The sequence below is a fragment of the Berghia stephanieae genome, chromosome 2 (assembly GCF_034508935.2).
Source record: "Berghia stephanieae isolate SIO BIC M18660-M18661 chromosome 2, UCSD_Bste_1.3, whole genome shotgun sequence".
Lineage (NCBI taxonomy): Eukaryota > Metazoa > Mollusca > Gastropoda > Nudibranchia > Aeolidiidae > Berghia > Berghia stephanieae.
In genome coordinates, this window is record NC_088361.1 from 73699479 (window position 1) to 73717695 (window position 18217).

Genomic DNA, 18217 nt, shown 5'->3' on the forward strand with positions numbered 1-18217 from the left:
AGTTCAAGTTCTCCTTTTGTGCACAAGTGAATGTGTTAACTTTTTATAGACTGAAGCGTCCAGATATATATGGCAGTGATTTCCCAAAAATTAAATGATCTTGCTGTGGTATGCCTGTGGTGTTATCTGATTTGACTCTGGTTGTTATTCAATTGTTTTATCTCTAAATTTGACTGACTGGAGTTCAATGGTATATCAGATGACTTTATAAGACAATGACTAAATGTGTATTCTTGGAGGAAAGGAGATGATTCTATATAACCTGTATGGACAGTGTGTTCGTTTTGAATGTAGTTGGTCAATAAGGAGAAAAACGTTGCTACTTGGAATAAACTATATGCCCTCATAATTTTGAATCCTCTTTTGTCCCCATACTATGTCCGTCTGTTTGAGCAAATCATTTAATTTAACAGTACCAGTGCTTAGTGTTAGTTGTAATTGATGATTGATACTGCAATATTTGTAGCATGTCCAGTAACCTTGTTGGGTAATTGATTTTTTTCTTGTAAAGAAGTCATACTTTATAGGCAGATTGATAGTAAATTGAAATATTGACATCATACACAATATTGGTTTTTAGTCTTTACTGGTCAATAAAATATTATCTTTATGAGTTATTTTTCCACATAAAGACATAAATCATATCAGTTTACTGTTATGATCAACACAACTGTTTGAGAGGGACGGAATTGATAAAAAACAATATACAGAACTTACAAAACCATGAATAAATCAAGAAAATCAACTGCCAATATGATAATATTGCACAGGACCATAGATGCATATATTTACTTTTGATATTTATTAAAATTCTTGAGATACTGCCGCTGAGTTTTGAATAACAAATTTTTTATTTAAGTGCACCATAATTTACAAGCACTTAAAATTAGATCAACAATTTGTGATATCTAAAGAAAACTATTAACCACAAGAATGTCAAATTTTCACTGATGTTTAGAAAGACAACTGATTTTTCAAATCAAAATAATAAAGTGAAAGAGTCTGTTATTGTTTTCCCGCTATACAGACATATTATAAGACCATAAATATCCATAATTTCCCCCATTGGACACGGCACTGCCTAATACCAGTTGAACTCCAATGACCTCATGCAGGTAGCGAGCAGGGAGGGTTATTGGTCCCTTGGGAGTTCCAACTGAAATAGCGCTGATTCCACGCAGTGTCAAATTATGGTCCCGCCTGAAGGCGATTAGAGAGGCAGTTTGTTGAATATATTATCCCTCGTTTCTACATGCTCCTGAAGAATCTGACAGTAGTTAGTTTTTAAAATTTTGATGACTTCCTTGTTGTGTGGATGATTAGTGATGACTAGGATAGGTCTGTCTGTTTTGCTGTCACTGTTATCAACTGGTTTCATGGCAGCTTCCCTAGAGATGTTTTGGATTTTGTCAACCGCCTGTTTTAATATGTATTCAGGATAGTGGTGATTGCGGAAAAAGTCAAGCATTTTATCCTTCTCTACCATGAAGTCCTCATCATCCTGGCAGATTCGTCTTAGTCTGAGTAGCTGTGAAACCGGAAACGTCCATTCTGTCTGTTTTCATAATTAACTTGAAGCTTACATTCAATTTCATATTGTTATTTATCACCTATGGCAAAAGATTTTTGATTAAATCTTACATTTCTTTGGAGTTATTTAAATCTGAAATGTGTCAATAAAAAAAACAACACACTGTACATGTTGGAATGGCCAGGAAAACTATGACAGCCTCTTTCACTGTGTTATTTTCATTTTTTTCCCCTAAACATCAGTGCAAATTTGATATTATAGTGGTTAATACCTAGTTGTTTTATTTTTGTTGTTCTTGCTGTCTTGTTTTTGTTTTTAATTTGATAAGATGTAGATCTACTAATTTTAAATGCTTATAAATTTTGGTGCCCTTGGTATTCAAGTCATCATCAGCATTGCATGGATTTTAATTAATACGTATTAAAAGTAGATGTGAGCATCTGTGTTCTTGTCCGAAATTATCATTTTGGTACTTGATTTATTCCTCATTTTGGTACTTGATTTATTCCTAGTTTTGTTAAATAGCGTCCGAGCATTGATTACGATCAAAACAATGACAATACACATTGGAGAGGGAAAGTGTAACTGGTATACCCTTTGTAAACAGGAGAAATACACATTCTTATGTAATTAGAACCTGTCTTCTCTCCGCGCTGTGCTCTGTATGTATTCATGGGTCTCACCATGCCCCCTTTTTCCGCTATCTTGAAAACTCCGGAATAACAACACCTGGATAATGACATCATTTTCTGGTCCTGGGCAATGTCATTATCCATTTTACACCTAAACATGGTGGAAAAACACATTTCCCACAAAATGACTGCTGAGCGCTATTATCAACATTGGATAAACTCAAAAATAAAACAACTTTCTAGAAATACAAAAGAGCATTCAGAAGAGCGAAAAAGTAAAATGCTGAGGAAGACTGGGGCTTGTTTAAGAACTTAAGAAAGAAACACAATCAGAATGTTGCTTGGAATATAACTCATGTATCACCAATGCTGGAAGAAAACCATCAGTTAAACCAAAAAAAATTCTGGGCATTTATCAAGAGCAAAAAATGTGACCAATTGGGTGTGATATTACACAGTGATTCAATGACTAAAGCAAATATTTTGAATAAACAATTTGCCTCTGTATTTATACAAGAGAACAACTGTTGTTACTGTGCCTAAGCTCAAAGAGAGTACTCACGCCCCATTACCTTATATAGATATCAACAAAGTAGTAGTAGTAGTAGTAAGCCTTGCAGTCCGAATGACGCTTGCTGAGAATTGTGTGATTCAGTCATGGTCGATAAGTATAGCTGCTCTCTCCATCCATGTTGTTAATTGTTTCCATTGGTCGTGGTCCTGGGACAGAGTTTTGAGGCTGTCAAGATCTTGTTGTGACTTTAGAACAGAGTGCACTACAGTATTTCTTAGTTCTTCGGGGATTAATTCGGCCTCATCTGAATCCAGAAATTTCTGATTGTAGAGAGATCCTGGTTCAGGGTAGTTACTAAAAAAAAAAACAAAAAAAAAAACCCAACTTAAACTACCCTTTAACATATACACACACAAAGCAACAGGGCCTGATAGTATCTCTGGAAGATTCTTGAAAGAACTTGCTGATGAAATTGCACCAATGCTTCCAGTTATTTTTCATCCTTCGCTTACTCGGGGAAGGATTCCATGTCGATGGAAAGAGGCATTTGTTGCACTGTGATGAAAGAAAGGATATAAAACAAAATCTGAGAACTATCACCCTCTGTCTCTTATTTGCATATGCAGCAAACTAAAGCCAGCCATCCACGATGCACCATCCGTGGATCTCCAACCTTCTTGAGGCATATTGGGGACAAAGGAGTAATTCCGTTTGACCATCACGAGACCATCCCTGATGTCGAGCCTATAGTGGGCCCCCTGAATGACCTACCCTGATATGTGACTAATGGAGATCCAACCCGGTGGCCGAATGGCCTTGGCCATCCCGGGCTCCACACTACTATGTTCACATGATTTTATGCCCATGACACAGATTCATCAATGGGAAGCGGTCGACCACCTAGCCAAATACTACCATGTTCGTGTCTCCAGGATAGTTGGCTCGGTCGAGAAATAAGCGAATGTTCCAATATGCCGTCAACCGGAAAATGCAATACTTGGGTTAGTGACCAGACGCACATATTGTCCCTCAATATTGAGAGCCAGAGCATGGCAAAAAATGAGCTTTTGTCAAGGCTACTGGCCATCCATAGCGTTGATATTCTCCCAATACAGGAGATCCATCTTTATTCAGGCGCGCAATCTTCTCGATTCCAGATCCCAGGCTATACTGTGGTCCAGCTTGAGGACACTTCGAGGCTCAAAGGAGGTGTTAGCGTTTATGCTAAAGAGCCTTCGAAGGTAAGGGTCATTGAGAGTGCAACGAACAGCAATGGGGTGAATAGAATTTCCATGGAGGTAGATGGGCTGTATTTGCACAACATTTACAAACCAGCTAGAGAGACTTGGACTACACCACTGGTAGCCATCCTTCTATCTGTCTGGGAGACTTCAATACCACCACCATGAATGGGGCTACCGAGACTGCAATGAGGCGGGTAGACAATTCCACTCATTGATGGACTACAACGATCTACACCTAGTATACGATCCTACCCGCCATAAGAAGGATTTTACTCCTGACTTCACCCTCGTCATGAAAGGAGCGAATGGTGAACTGCTGCAGGTGAAGTGGACAGTCCTCAGCGACTTCCCGCATAGCCAACACAGGCTGGTCCTTGTCACAGTGGGGGTGACAATTCCGAGGGTGCAGTCTCTCCCACTCTGCAGAGGGAACTTCAGGAAGGCTAACTGGGAGGAATTCAGTTCCTACATCGAGCAAGTTTGCCCTGCTATTCCTCCCAAGTCCGAGAACATAATCAGATTTAACAGGCTTTTGGTTAAGAGCGCTCATTCCATGGGGAAAATGGAAATTCTACACCCCCTCTGGATGGAAGAGTTGGAAAAGCTGTACAAGGAGTACCAGCAGACCCAGTCCCAGGACGTATCAGATAGACTACTTCAGTCTCTGGCAGAAGAAAGGAAGCAACGGTGGCAGGAGACTGTGGAAAGTCTCGATTTTCTCACTCCAGCCATCGCGCTTGGTGACTGATAAAGAAATTGGTAAAGAACTGTAGCAAACGGGTCCCAAATTAGGCCTTTGAGTGCGGTGCCCGCAAGGCATACTGTACGATTTTGGACTTGTTACCTGCATTCAGTCCCAGAGAAGTAGGTGCAGCCATTAGCAATGTCAAAAACCGCACGGCAGCAGGGATTGACGGCATATATCCTGATATGTTGACGTCTCTGGGCCCCAGGGTACGGGCCTGACTGGCAGAGGCAATGTCTGACATCCTTGCAAAAGGAAAGCTCCCACAAATGTGGAAGCACGCTAAGATAGTTGCCATCCTGAAGCCAGGGAAACCGGCGAAGGAGGCCGACAGTTACAGACTCATATCACTTCTGAGCTGCTTGTACAGATTTTTGGAGCGCATTCTATTAAATAGATGGGGGGCTGGTCCAAGACACTGCCCTGCCACCCGAGCAGGCGGGCTTCAGGGAAGGGAGGTGCTCCACGGAACAGGTCATTGCCCTTACACAGAAGGCAAGGAAACAGCAAACTGGTGCTGTATTTATAGACCTATTGGCGACGTACGATATGGCCTAGTACGAAGGATTAGTGCTCAGACTTGCAAAGATCATAAGGTGCAAAGAAACCTTAAATTTGTTCTCTTCAATATTAGGGGAAAGACAATTCCACATTGCACTGGGAGACGCTAAAAGTTAAGAGACTGGTAAAGGTCAATTTTCTTTTAAAGTCCATATCATAAAAATGTTCATTTAACAAGAAATCTTGATTAAAAATTGATAATTCACTGATAAAATAAAAGATTAAAATATCACAAGTGCAACAATATATAAATCCAGCCAAAATGACACGAAAGAACCTCTAAAAATCTCAAAAATGTTCAGGCGACATTTGACAGATAGCCAATAAATTGACTTAATTATTAAGTTGCTTTATGCTGAAAACACCAAGGAAAATAACAACCATGTGAAAATAGGCTTAGCTTAGTAATGGCTTTAGTATGAAGAAATGTCATAATTGAAGTTCAGAAAGTGTAGAAAATTAGGGGTAAATTAATAGGTTTGTTTCCTTTATGTTAGTGTGAATAAAAGATGATCTTTATATTTTTTGTTAAAAAGATATATTTTAAAAATATTATTGTGGCAGGTCCTATGACATTGTGGGTGAAGAAAAATTGAGTAATTCTATTGTTTTATAATAATATGTTTTATTGTCCTCAAAATAGTGACATTTTGTCATTTGGTAAACTTGCTATTACAATATTATGAAGAACATACATGACATAATATATTGACATATTAGCACACACATCGTAATCATCATAGTCATCATCATCATCATCATCATTACACCAACCTTCCTAATATTACATATTACATTATTATATTATTATTATTCCATAATATTTCCATTATCATCCTTCTCTCTCACCATTCAATTTCACCAGCATCATGTAGCAATGAAAAAATTTTGTTTTCTATTTTTGTAGGAAATACTACTCTTAAATCAAAGCCCTATCTCCACTGAGTAAAAATCTTTTTGAATTTTGAAAATCCATTAATATATAACAAAGTTATGCAGTTTCAAAGATGTCATTTATTTGGATGACTCACAAAGAGAAAAAAATACGGAAAATATGGGACGCTTTTTCTGCGTTTTATTCTGGTTTGTGCCTGTATCTCGCTTAATACGTGGAATTAGATATTAAAACTTGGCAATTTTATGGCAAAATTATCAGAAAATATGATGAAGACAACAGAAGAGTTCTAACTTGTATAGTTTTAGAGCTGTATGGCTAGGGTCAACTATAAATTTGTTTTAAAATATACATAATATTGATCATTTGGAACTTTTCCGAAGTGTAATCTTGTGTCTACATCCCATACAAATGACACGAAAAATGCCTGCTGAATTATTATCAATCAGTCCTGTGAGACCATGGCTTATGTTAGTTCTAGTATTTATTTGAGAGAGAGAGAGAGAGAGAGAGAGAGAGAGAGAGAGAGAGAGAGAGAGAGAGAGAGAGAGAGAGAGAGAGAGAGAGAGAGAGTGTTGATCTACTATCCCTATGACATAACAATGAAACAATACCTTAATTTTGTAAAAGGGCGTGAGGATTTGTGTCATCCGTCGTCGCGAACAAGATTGCCAGATGGCCATGTGTGAGGCCAAATATATAATTTTGTTTCTTTTTTTACATTTTATTCATCGATGTTTGTCTCAGTGACATTTATCCTAGTCTATTCAATTTTCTGTTTTGTTAAAATTTAGTTCATTTTAAGTGGGCCAGTCTTAATATTGAAAGCCATATGATTTTCTATTTAGCCACTTTTGAAGTCGAATTTAGTCAGGTTAAAGTCTGGCCATCTGGCAGCCTTGCCTTGTTCACGTCATTTTCGTGTCGCTCGATGGTGGAGCAAAATGGCCGTCTCCATATTTTCACTCATTGAAATGCAAATTGGGTTGATGTTTTGTGAGAATACGGGAAAAGTACTTATCATAATCGAATGAAATTTGAAATATAAATAGAAGAAATGTGCATATATAACCTTCTGAGCGACAAAATCTCTCCTCTTTGTAGTTTTAGAAATATTGTACTCCAAAGAGTAAAAATCTATTTTTAACGATCTTCTGGTAATCGTACGAGTTTTGTCGCTTGACATAATCTAAAATGACCTCTTTTCTAACTTTGTGCCAACTTTCAGTCATATTCAATTATAAACAGCGTCGTAATTAATTTTTATAAATAGCATGTAGCTTCGTCCCATATTTTGTCGCGAATTTGGGCACTTGTGAGCGAAAAAGAGGCCCAAAGTTTTGTGCGGGATAGTCATTGCTACATCATGCTCATCATACTCCATTATATTATATTATTTTCATGTAACAAGTTATAAGAGGGAAAGCTTGTGCTTTGATGCAGAAAGATTAAGATCGTGTTCTCTCTCTCTCTCTTTCTCTCTTCTCCCCCCCCCCCCCCCCTCTCTCTCTTCTCCCCCCCCCTCTCTCTCCCTCTCTCCCCCCCCCCTCTCTCTTTCTCCCCCCCCCTCTCTCTCTCTCTCTTTCTCTCTTCTCCCCCCTCTTGTATTTATAAAGCTGGCGTTTATGTAACTTATTCCATGTATCTCCTCTCTATTTTAGTACCTCAAGGCAGCAGCTACCAACTCTGTCTCAAGCATTTAAGACTACGCCTTCTTCCAAGAACATAGATAAGAAAGATTGTATGAGAGGTGCTTTATCTCTGATGCATCAAGAGAAAATGGATAATAAGGTTATCAAAAAAGAACCAGACAGTTACTTTTCTGAAAATAATGCAGGTGCACTTGCGTCAGAGGCTGCAGATTTTTACAACATGTTTTTGAGTCAATTACCAAGAATGGATTCACAAGAGAAGAATCACCAGTGTTTAGATTATACAGATTTTCAATATCCGTTTCCTTTTCAAAATTTTCTTTTGAATTCACATCTGATGCATCCTGCATTCTTAGCCCATGACTCAGCTTTATTAAAAGAACTCCACTTAACCCAAGTTCGGCGTATGCACAACCTTGATGGTGCAAATAAGTCGCAACCTCGTCCTGCTCATGTCAGTCAGCTCAAAATGCCAATTCTCATCAATGTTGTACGAAAGTTGGTACGTGAAAAATTTTCAGAGGTTAAAAAACGTCACAGAAAAGGCTGTATCTCAATGACAGATGTTGGATCAGAGGACAAGGAAATTATGCCCAATTCACCTTGGACTCCTTTCATGCCTTTTCCTCCATCATTGTTGCCAATAGGTTATCGTGACAATAAACATCTTACTGATTTGAATAATGGGCATAATTTTTTTAATGTTTTACCAGAGAATAAGCTTCAACTCAGACATTTTGGAAAGGTCAATGAATGTAGCAGAATTGGCAGCACTCTAAAGGATATCATAGTGAAGTCAATTGCTGAAAAGGTAAAACTTAAAGATGATAGCTCTGATGAAAACTCTTGTCCCAGTTCTCCAAATTTTACAAACAACAGGCAGCGATCAAAATCAGGCCTGTCACACAGTTATTTCAGTTCCATCCCCAGTTTAGCTGTCAAGGCATTTAAGAATGAATCTGCTTCAACAAGTCATTTTGACAATGACTATAGATGTTCTCCCCCAAAACGTTTGAAAAAGGAAGGGATAAAATCTTCTAAATCCAGTCCTTCGCCTACCAAGAAATCTTCCCTAGATATTGGCTCATCTCCACCAAATGTTAAAAAAACTCGTCCCAAGCGTGGACAGTACCGCAAATACAACTCACAGCTCCTTATGGATGCAGTCCGAGCAGTTCAAAGTGGAGAAATGAGTGTGCATAGAGCAGGAAGCTTTTATGGTGTGCCCCATTCTACTCTTGAGTACAAAGTAAAAGAACGACATCTGTTAAGACAGAAGAAAATAAAAGATTCTCGTGCCAGCCCTGTTTCATCCTCCTCTCCAAAAAGTGACCACCAACTGTCCTCTTTACGACTGACCATTGATTTAAGTCGTGATTCCAGTCCTGCCCTGTCAGAAGCCAGCATATGTACTACTCCATCCTCAAAGAAATTAGAATCTCTACCATCATCCAGTGTGATTAATTTGGATAAGAAGAAATCTTCCCCTGTTTCTTTTTTGGATAAAAAGTCATTTGATCAACAGTCCTTGACACCCACTTCTTCTGCCTTGTTAACGTCACCATGTGCCTCTATCAGTCTCAGCAACACCAACAACAATGGAAAGATGGATGATAATATCTCTTCCTCTACAGCCACGTGGCTTCAGCCTTATTTGTGTGGGGGATCATCAGCCAGTGATGTCCCTCATGAAATAATTCATCACTCTTTATCTAGCCTTTCGTTGGATAATCCTGCCTCAGAGTTGCTTCGTAAATTGCAACACAAGGTTCAGAAGAGTAGTCAATTGTCTTTTACTCCCTCCACAGAAAGTAATAGTATTCCTCAGTTGCCTTCTTTATCTTCAAATGATTCAGCCTTTGATACATTAGATAGCAATTCCACTTTGGCTGGAAGATACGCTGTCTTCAATCAATCTGCATAACAGATAGATATTCAAGATAAGACAATGTTTAGATATATGGTAGCGGCACAGGTATGTCATAATTTGCCAAAATATCTGAGATTCTTGTTGACAACAATTAAAATATTGTTATTCATGAAGGTGTCATTTAAATAAAGCTTAGTATATTTGACTGTTATACAGGATTGTATATGTCTCCCGGATCGCCATCTATAAATTTATTGTGCACGAATATAAAAATTATAATTATTTTTCAAAAGTAGAGCATATTACTGATAATGGAATGTTTTCTAAAAATTAAAATGGGTTTCATGTAGAGAATTGACGACTTTGATGCTTAAGAGGCAATTTTTCTCCTTTATTATAGTAATTAAAATTTAAACACATGTTCTGAATTGAGGTTTCATTTATTCTCTAACTTTTGCAAATCATTTATTGGTCTAAAAAATGTTATTCTCAATTATTCATTGACATTTTAAAGCATTCCATTCTGATCATAATTTTTTGTGTATGAATTTTAAAAAAAATATTTTTAAAGATGTTTTTTTGCAGATAATAGTTTCTTGCTACATATTTTTAAAGAAAAATTAAGTGTGCTTTATGAATTTTCAATTATATGATAAAAGATTTATGCACATTAACTGTGCCATAATATACCGTCGCCTAGGCATTCCATAATGGAATATAGATAATCCATTAAACAAGATCCCTCATGTTGTCCAAAGGATGATAAATGACATTACTTCTGTTTATATTGCTTGGACATAGTTTTGTAAAGAAATGCTCTTCAAACAAAACAATATAATTTTTAGCCTAAGTCATATTTTTTATGCTTGCTAATTGTGTAGGTTTTATAATTTTGATATTCTGAATACAACAGATAGTTTAACTAGACTTAAATGGACTTTCTAATCATTTCTCTTTGAAATTGTATTTTTTCAAATAAATATGTTGTAAGATTTGAGTGAATTAATTTGTGGAAATCATTTGACGGAGTCCAGATGCTACTTTTCAAGTAATCTCAGCTTAATCACATGGATAGATTACCCTTGGAATCTTATGATATTTGGATCTGATATGATCTGAAAACAGTGTAAGGCCATGAAATCAGAGTCTGAGCTCAACCTGAACTTTATGGTTTTTAAAATCTCATACAGGGTGTTTGATAAAAAAGGTAGGATTGTAAATTGAGATATCTTGTCAATGAATTAAAACATTTCAGCACACAATGTATCAAACGATTGGAAATTATCTAAAGTTTTATTCGCTTAAGCATTCCAGTCTATTTCAGTTGCTGTTTTCATGAAAGGACCCAAACAGTGAAGGTCACGCTTTTTCACTCTTCTTCTTTCAGCTTATCCCTCATTTTGCAGGGTTGCCATAATGGATGCCACATATCCAAGCATCTTGGTTCATAGCATCCTCTTCCTCCAGGTCCAGTTCTTTCATACTGTCCTTTACCCTATCCAACCGTTTGGTCTTTGGACATCCCTTTTTTTTCTCTTTCCCGCTAATTGTATATCCAATACTTTCCTTCACACATACTCTCATCTCTTAACATATCCGAACCATTTCAATCTATCTTCTCTCATCTTTGTTGATAAATTCTTCACTTCAGTCAACATTCAAATTCATTCATTTCTCACATTATCTTTTCTTGTCCAGCCCAGTGACCATCTCAACATCCTCATTTCTGCCACCTCAACTTGTTTCATTGTTGTAGCTGCTCTCTAATCCATACAACATTGCTGGTCTTACAACAGATGTATATATTTTTCTGTTCAGCTTTGCGGAAATTCGTTTGTCACACTCGTTACCTTCCTCCGATTATTCCAGCCTGCCTGGATCCTCTTCTTTACCTCCATCTCTTTGCCCCCATCTCCTTGTACAGTTGTTCCTTAGTATTTGATTACTGGGTGGGGTTCCTGACCTCCCATAGTGGGCAGGGGGGTACATACTGTGTCTTCTAGCCCCTTATAACTGTTTTCCAACATGCTTTCTGTCTTTGTCTTGGAATGAGATTACTTGGTTTTATCCTGGCCCTGGCCGGGAGTCCTAGCTCGGAGGGAAACAGTCAAATGCATAGTTATTGTTTTGGGAGATGATGTTTTTTTCCTTGTAAATCATCTCTCTGTTATGTATTATTATAATTGTTATTTTCAATGTATAATGTAAGCATTTGAGTGTATTCCTCTTTGTTGGATTTTGTGCTTGTGTCCGGATGAGACTTAAAGGTGATCTCAAACTAAGTACATTGGTGGTATGCTCTTGGAATCTACATCTGATCCCTATTTGTTCCTAGTTCCCCTACGTCTTACTTGTTTTGGGTGCTTTAATTGTAATTCTATAACTTTATACTATCCCATTTTCTTCCTTTTTACTGGCGCTGATATAACCTAAATGTGTTGGAAGCGCCGTAAAACCCTTAAAAACAAAACAATTAGTATTTGAATTGGTTTTCTCTGGCACATCCTCTTTCTATCTTTATTGGTGGTCCTGTTCTCTGTTGTCCGATGCACAAATATTCTATCTTCGATCTGCTTACCATTAATCCCCTCCTTTCTAATAGCCGTCTCCAGTTCTCCAGCTCCTCTTCCGCCTCATTTTTCTATCATTTAAAAGTACTACGTCATCCGCATACATCATGTTCCATGGTGGCTCACACCGAATGTGTTCTGTGAGAACATCCATTACTATTGCAAACAGCAGTGGGCTGATCGCATTAAATGGTTTCAAAATGTTGTCGAAAAATGTCCAAAACAACAGGTTGAAAATTAAAGTGTATGAAAATTCACCTGAAAACATGGAACTAAAGAATGAAATCAGCCCTGTCATCCAGGAAATTTTTACTGATGTTTGTCAGCAAGCTTTGGACAATTTTGTGAAATGCATGAACATTTGTTTGAGTCAAAATAGGTGACCACTGTGAATATTGACTGAAGTAAAATTCAACAGAATCAAGAATCAACTTAACAGACCACATTATTAAAGGTAAATTTTCTATTTTTGTTTGGTTCATTGTTTGCTCTGTGACTTTGAAAATCGTTTCAGCCTTTTCATTCAAAACTTCTGAAATTTGCGTTCAAATTGGCGTTTTCAGAAAAAGCAGTAATTTTACTAACTGGACTGTTGAGAATTATTGAAATAAAGTAGCAATATAAAATCACAAACCAAAGCTTTAGAAGATGGTGGATCCTTTGATTTGTGATACAGGATTCCGTGATGAAATGCCGCTAAGTTACTAAGTTATTATATTATGTTATCCTTCACTTTTTTATCAAACGGACTGTACCTTCAAAAATTTAGAAGCATCATTTCCCTATACATCAGTGAAAGGATAAAAAGTCATCTTATCCATCATTTACATTGACAGACATTTTACCTTGTCTCTTGATAAACAAGTGGCTTGACATGTTTTTTTTTTTTTAGTACTGAGCACTAGCTTATTGATTCTGGATTTATGAATGTATATCATCTCGTGATTGTGTCTCACTTTACACTTCAAATTTGTACAAACTTTTTTCATTTTCATGCATTACCATTACATTTTATATAAATGTCTTTTTATTTTATTTTCCATTTTTAACGACTTTTAATGTTTGCCTATTAAATGCCGTTATTTGCCTAAGAATAGTTTTATCACTATTCCAGCTCACCTTTGTTTACATCAATGATCACACTGACTCATTTGTTACATTTATTTGTAAAAAGACAGTCTATGTTTTTTACAACTCAACTTTTCAATAATTTTATTACAGATATAATGGAAATATACAAAGACAATTTTGATGTGTTTATTAATTCACTATGTATTCTAGTCTCTCTTTTCTAATGTATTTCCTTTTGTGCAATGGTTTATTACAACACTTGTTAATTCGTTTGTATTTTTTTTTCTACTTACAGATTGTGCGCGGGTGGTTTGATGGGAGCATCACCCTTGAATCATATACCTATGATGTTCGCATGGGTGTACGATCCGATAGTGATGTTGTTTCTTCTTCTCTTTACTAGCCTATCCTGCTTCTTTGGTTTGTGATTGTATTTTTGACAGGGGATATTTTTTTTTCTGTAAATCTTCTGCCTGTTTGTTCTTGGTTATTTATAATTTAGCTTATATCTTTAGGTTATGATTTTGATTTACATTTGTACTATTTTTGTTGGATTGCTTGTTTTTTTGTTTCAGCGGTCTCTCATATAACCTCAATTGTGTTGGAAGAGACCTAAAGCAACAAACAAACAAACAAAAACAGATTGTGCAATAATTGAAAATAGTGAATCTCTAATTAATACTGCCTTTTAAAAAATATTTACTTTTTCAAGTTTGATTTTAATTACAAGGTAAGGATGACTCGAAGGACAACTTCCTCATTATGTCGTAGAAATTAAATTACCTACATGTTTTCTGGCAGAAACAGTCATAAACTATTTACTCTCTCCTGGTGTAATTACATCACTGGTTCTGTTATGAGTTTGGACTGCTATAGTTATAAAAGGTTGACACATAAATTGGATTTTAAAAAATAATTTTCAAGGGGGAAATAGAAAGTAAATGAACTTGAAAACGATTCCATTAATATTACAAATATTTTTTCTATTGATATGAAATATTCTTTGTATGCAAGTAATAATAAATACAGTGCACAGCGGATATATCGACAACTTTTATATCAATATCACACTTATATCGACATGTCATCAAAATTTCGAATGTTTTGCTATATAATGTTAGTAAATAAGGATCACGCATATCGACATAAATTTTACCAGTAGGCAGATCTCGATATAAACACCACCCCTCATCATCATCACTACCTCTACTACTACAACCACCACCACCACCGCCACATCATCATCACTGTCACTACTTCTACAACCACTCCACCACGTCATCATCACTACTAATAGTACTTAAACCACCACCACATCTCCTCCCTACAAGTACTACAACAAATACCACCACTTTATTATTATCTCTACCACAACTATTACTTCCACAAACACAGCATCATCATCACTACCACTACTACAACCAACACCACTACCACCACCTCAGCATCATTATGATCGCTACCACTCCTATTCCAACCACAGTCACCACTTCATCATCACTACCACAACACATCAGCTTCACTACCATTACCACTACAAACACCATCACATTCTATCTATTACTACTACGACTACTACTACTACTACTACTACTACTACTACTACTACTACTACTACTACTACTACTACTACTACTACTACTACTACTACTACTACTACTACCACCACCACCACCACCACTCCTACCACCACTTTTACAACTAACACCATCACCACATCAACTCCATACCTCTACTACGACAACCGTCACCACATCATTATTACTATCAATACTACCAGAACCACCACCCATGTATCATCATTACCTCGTCTGCTTCAATCACCACCATTAGTTTTTGGAGCTTTACTTTATTTGAGATAAAGAGACTTTGGGATGGTCTTTCACATTGTGTTTACAAGTCATAATATAGTTTTAATTAGTTATTTAGAACTATAGGAATGCGAATTACCATCCCAATTCCCTTTTCTTGTGTGCGGAAATACCTCTTTTGGTATTGAAATTCCTCCAAGTGGTGTCTGAAATTCCAATGATCCAAATTTTAAGTTGGCATCTGTGGAGAATGCTTGAATGCTGGAGGATAATGCACAATTAGAACTAATAACCAGCCATGCCGCCTAGAAGGTTAGAAAACTCATTGATGACCGAGCCATTCCTTCCCTGGAGCAATGAGTATTATACCTTATGTAATGAAGATTTTACATATTCGTTGATGTGTTTTCATGCTTTATTTTTTTAAATTTACGGTATTCAATTATTATTGTATCATGTAATATGAAAAAGGATATTGGCCTCTCATAATGTATTTGGTAAATTAAAAGATTGGTCATTTCTTTCAGGCTCTTATGGTAGATTATTTTTTTTTTTTTTTTTTTTGGGGGGGGGGGGGGGGGGGGACATAACAGAAGGGGAATTTGAAGGGGTTAACATAAAGATCACTCATTTGTTTTTGAGACTCTTTAAAAAATGTTTGTTGTTTTTACTTTTTACATTTTGTTCATTGGATAATGTTTAGTGGTGTCACCCTCCATTGATAAAGGCAGATTGGCCTTTTATGTCAAGAACTGTAGACATCCAAGATCATGGTGAAAGAACTAACTTGTTTTTTAGTTCCTGGTCAAATGAGTTGCTGTTGGTTACGTCTAACATGATTATGAAGCTTGAATTTTATAGATATAATAAGAGAGACATAACAGAAGGGGAATTTGAAGGGGTTAACATAAATATCACTCATTTGTTTTTGGGACTCTTTTAAAAAATGTTTGTTGTTTTTACTTTTTACATTTTGTTCATAGGATAATGTATCGTGGGGTCACCCTCCATTGATAAAGGCAGATTGACCTTTTGTTTCAAAGACTGTAGACATTCAGGATCATGGTGAAAGAACTAACTTGTTTTTTAGTTCCTGGTCAAATGAGTTGCTGTTGGTTACGTCTAACATGATTATGAAGCTTGAATTTTATAAATATTACTTTTCTTAAATCTGTTGAAAGATTATATATAGCTGGACCAATTTTCTACATTATGTTGACAAATGAACAAATGTATCATTTGATGAATGCTTTGTGTTGTGCTTAGATTGCTATGCCTTTTCTCTTGCTTTAATATTCATCACATTGTGTCTTGCCTCTTCGGTGCTTCTTTGTGTAATATCGCTCAATCTATCATCACCATCATTTTTCTTCTTCTCATTTTGCCCAGTATGCTGGGTGGGACCTTTTCCCTGACATGGTGGGCAGGGGGTTGCTTACTGTGTCTTCTATCCCCCTATAACAGTTTTTTTTTTTGAGTTGCTTTCTGTCTTTGTATTGGAATGGGATTGCTTGGTTTTGTTCTGCCCCTTGCTGGAGTCCTTGGCGGAAAATGAAACAGGTATATCATCTCTCTGTTATGTATTGACAGATATATTTTTTTGTTTTGAACATATCTTGTAAACATTTGAGTGTGTTCCTTTTCGTGGGATCCTGTGTTGGTGTCTGGATGAGACTTTTAGGTGATCTCAAATAAAGCACATTGATGGTATGCTCTTAGATTCTACATCTGTTCCCTATTTAAACTAATTCACCTTTTTGTCCTTATTCTAGAGTTTTTGACTATCCTATTTTCTACCTTTTTACTGGCGCATAAAATCTTAAAAACTAATAAACAATTGCCCAGTTTAGATAATTAAATGTTTAGCACGAAGGGTGTTTTGAATCAAAGAATAATGACTATACAAAGCTCATAATTTGCTTTGGTTGTATTAAGCTTTCTGCTTTATAGAAAACTATTAACATCAATCACTTTTTTAACTGTTTAAGATTATCTTGCTAAACAATTGGAGGATGGCTTTCTATCTGGGTTGGCTTTTTGACTTCCCGTAGTGGACAGAGAGGTCATTTGCTGTGTCTTCTATCGCCTTATATCTTTTCCAATTTGCTTTCTGTCTTTTTCTTGGAATGAGATTACAGTGGTCCCCAATTATAAGCACTGTCCTCGGGGATCAAACAGAGTGTGCATAAGCCAGATTGTACTTATATTACTATAAAAATATCGTTTTTACTTTTGAGTTTTCAAATGTTTACATTCTGTTATACACCCTATTGCTGGCTTGGAATTTCCAGTGGCCTATTAAAAAGAGATGTTTTAGCTTTTTTTTTCTTTAGAAATAATTTTAGGTTAAACAAACCTTTTTTCTGCCCAATAGTCGTACTATGCCTTAGATATAGGACGAGTAGTAAAGAAGCTTGTGAGTGTGATTATTGTTTTTTGACTTGTGATGGGTGTACATGTTTATGCCATCCTCTTTTTATATGAACTGGTTCCGACTCTATTCTTGACAATTAAGTTGAAGATGAAGTCTTATGGTTTTGAAACCTTGTTTAATATCTGAGCTTTTTGGTTCAGAGTGCAGGTATGTAATGCAAAATAGACTTGTTCCAAGACTCATATTATGTGAAATCAAGAAAGTCACAGAGAAAGAATACAGGTGCAAACCTTGACTTCATACCTGATTTCAAGCACACTTCACACTTCTGTAAACAACATTTGGTTATCAAAATGACTGTCTTTATCGATGATTATTTATGACCACATCTTGTGGTCGGTCTTTCCTTCCCTGCTTCCAGCACTGTGTCAACGTCACTGCAAGAGGACTATGTGGGGTTCCTGACCTCCCGTAGTGGGCAGGAAGGCACTTGTCTTCTATTCCCCAATATCGGTTTTCCAACATGCTTTCTGTCTTTGTCTTGGATTGAGATTACTTGGTTTTCTCCTGCCCTGACCTGCTACCCTAGAGGGGAGGGAAAGCGTCAAATGTATGGTTAGAGTTTTTGGAGATATTGTTTTATTGTAAATGTTATGCGCCATATTTTTTAAAATATGATTTGTTGACATTTGAGTGTGTTCCTCTTAGTGGGGACATGTGCTTGTATCAGGATGAGACATTTAGGTG

At 36.6% G+C, this 18217-nt stretch overlaps 1 protein-coding gene across 2 annotated transcripts in view; it reads left to right on the plus strand.

Annotated features, from left to right (window-relative positions):
• LOC144965507 (uncharacterized) overlaps window positions 1-15617 on the plus strand; it is a 43310-nt gene extending 27693 nt beyond the window's left edge. The window contains exons 6-7 of one of the 2 annotated variants that reach the window (XR_013644033.1): window positions 7784-9749; window positions 13581-15617. Coding sequence is in view for 1 of the 2 variants with exons in the window: in XM_078900911.1 (XP_078757037.1) it covers window positions 7784-9698 (1915 nt within the window). In the remaining variant the exon portion in view is untranslated. Of the gene's footprint in view, window positions 1-7783 lie in introns of both variants that reach the window. The other variant, XM_078900911.1, reaches the window with a different exon arrangement.
• The last annotated feature ends 2600 nt before the right edge of the window (window positions 15618-18217 follow it).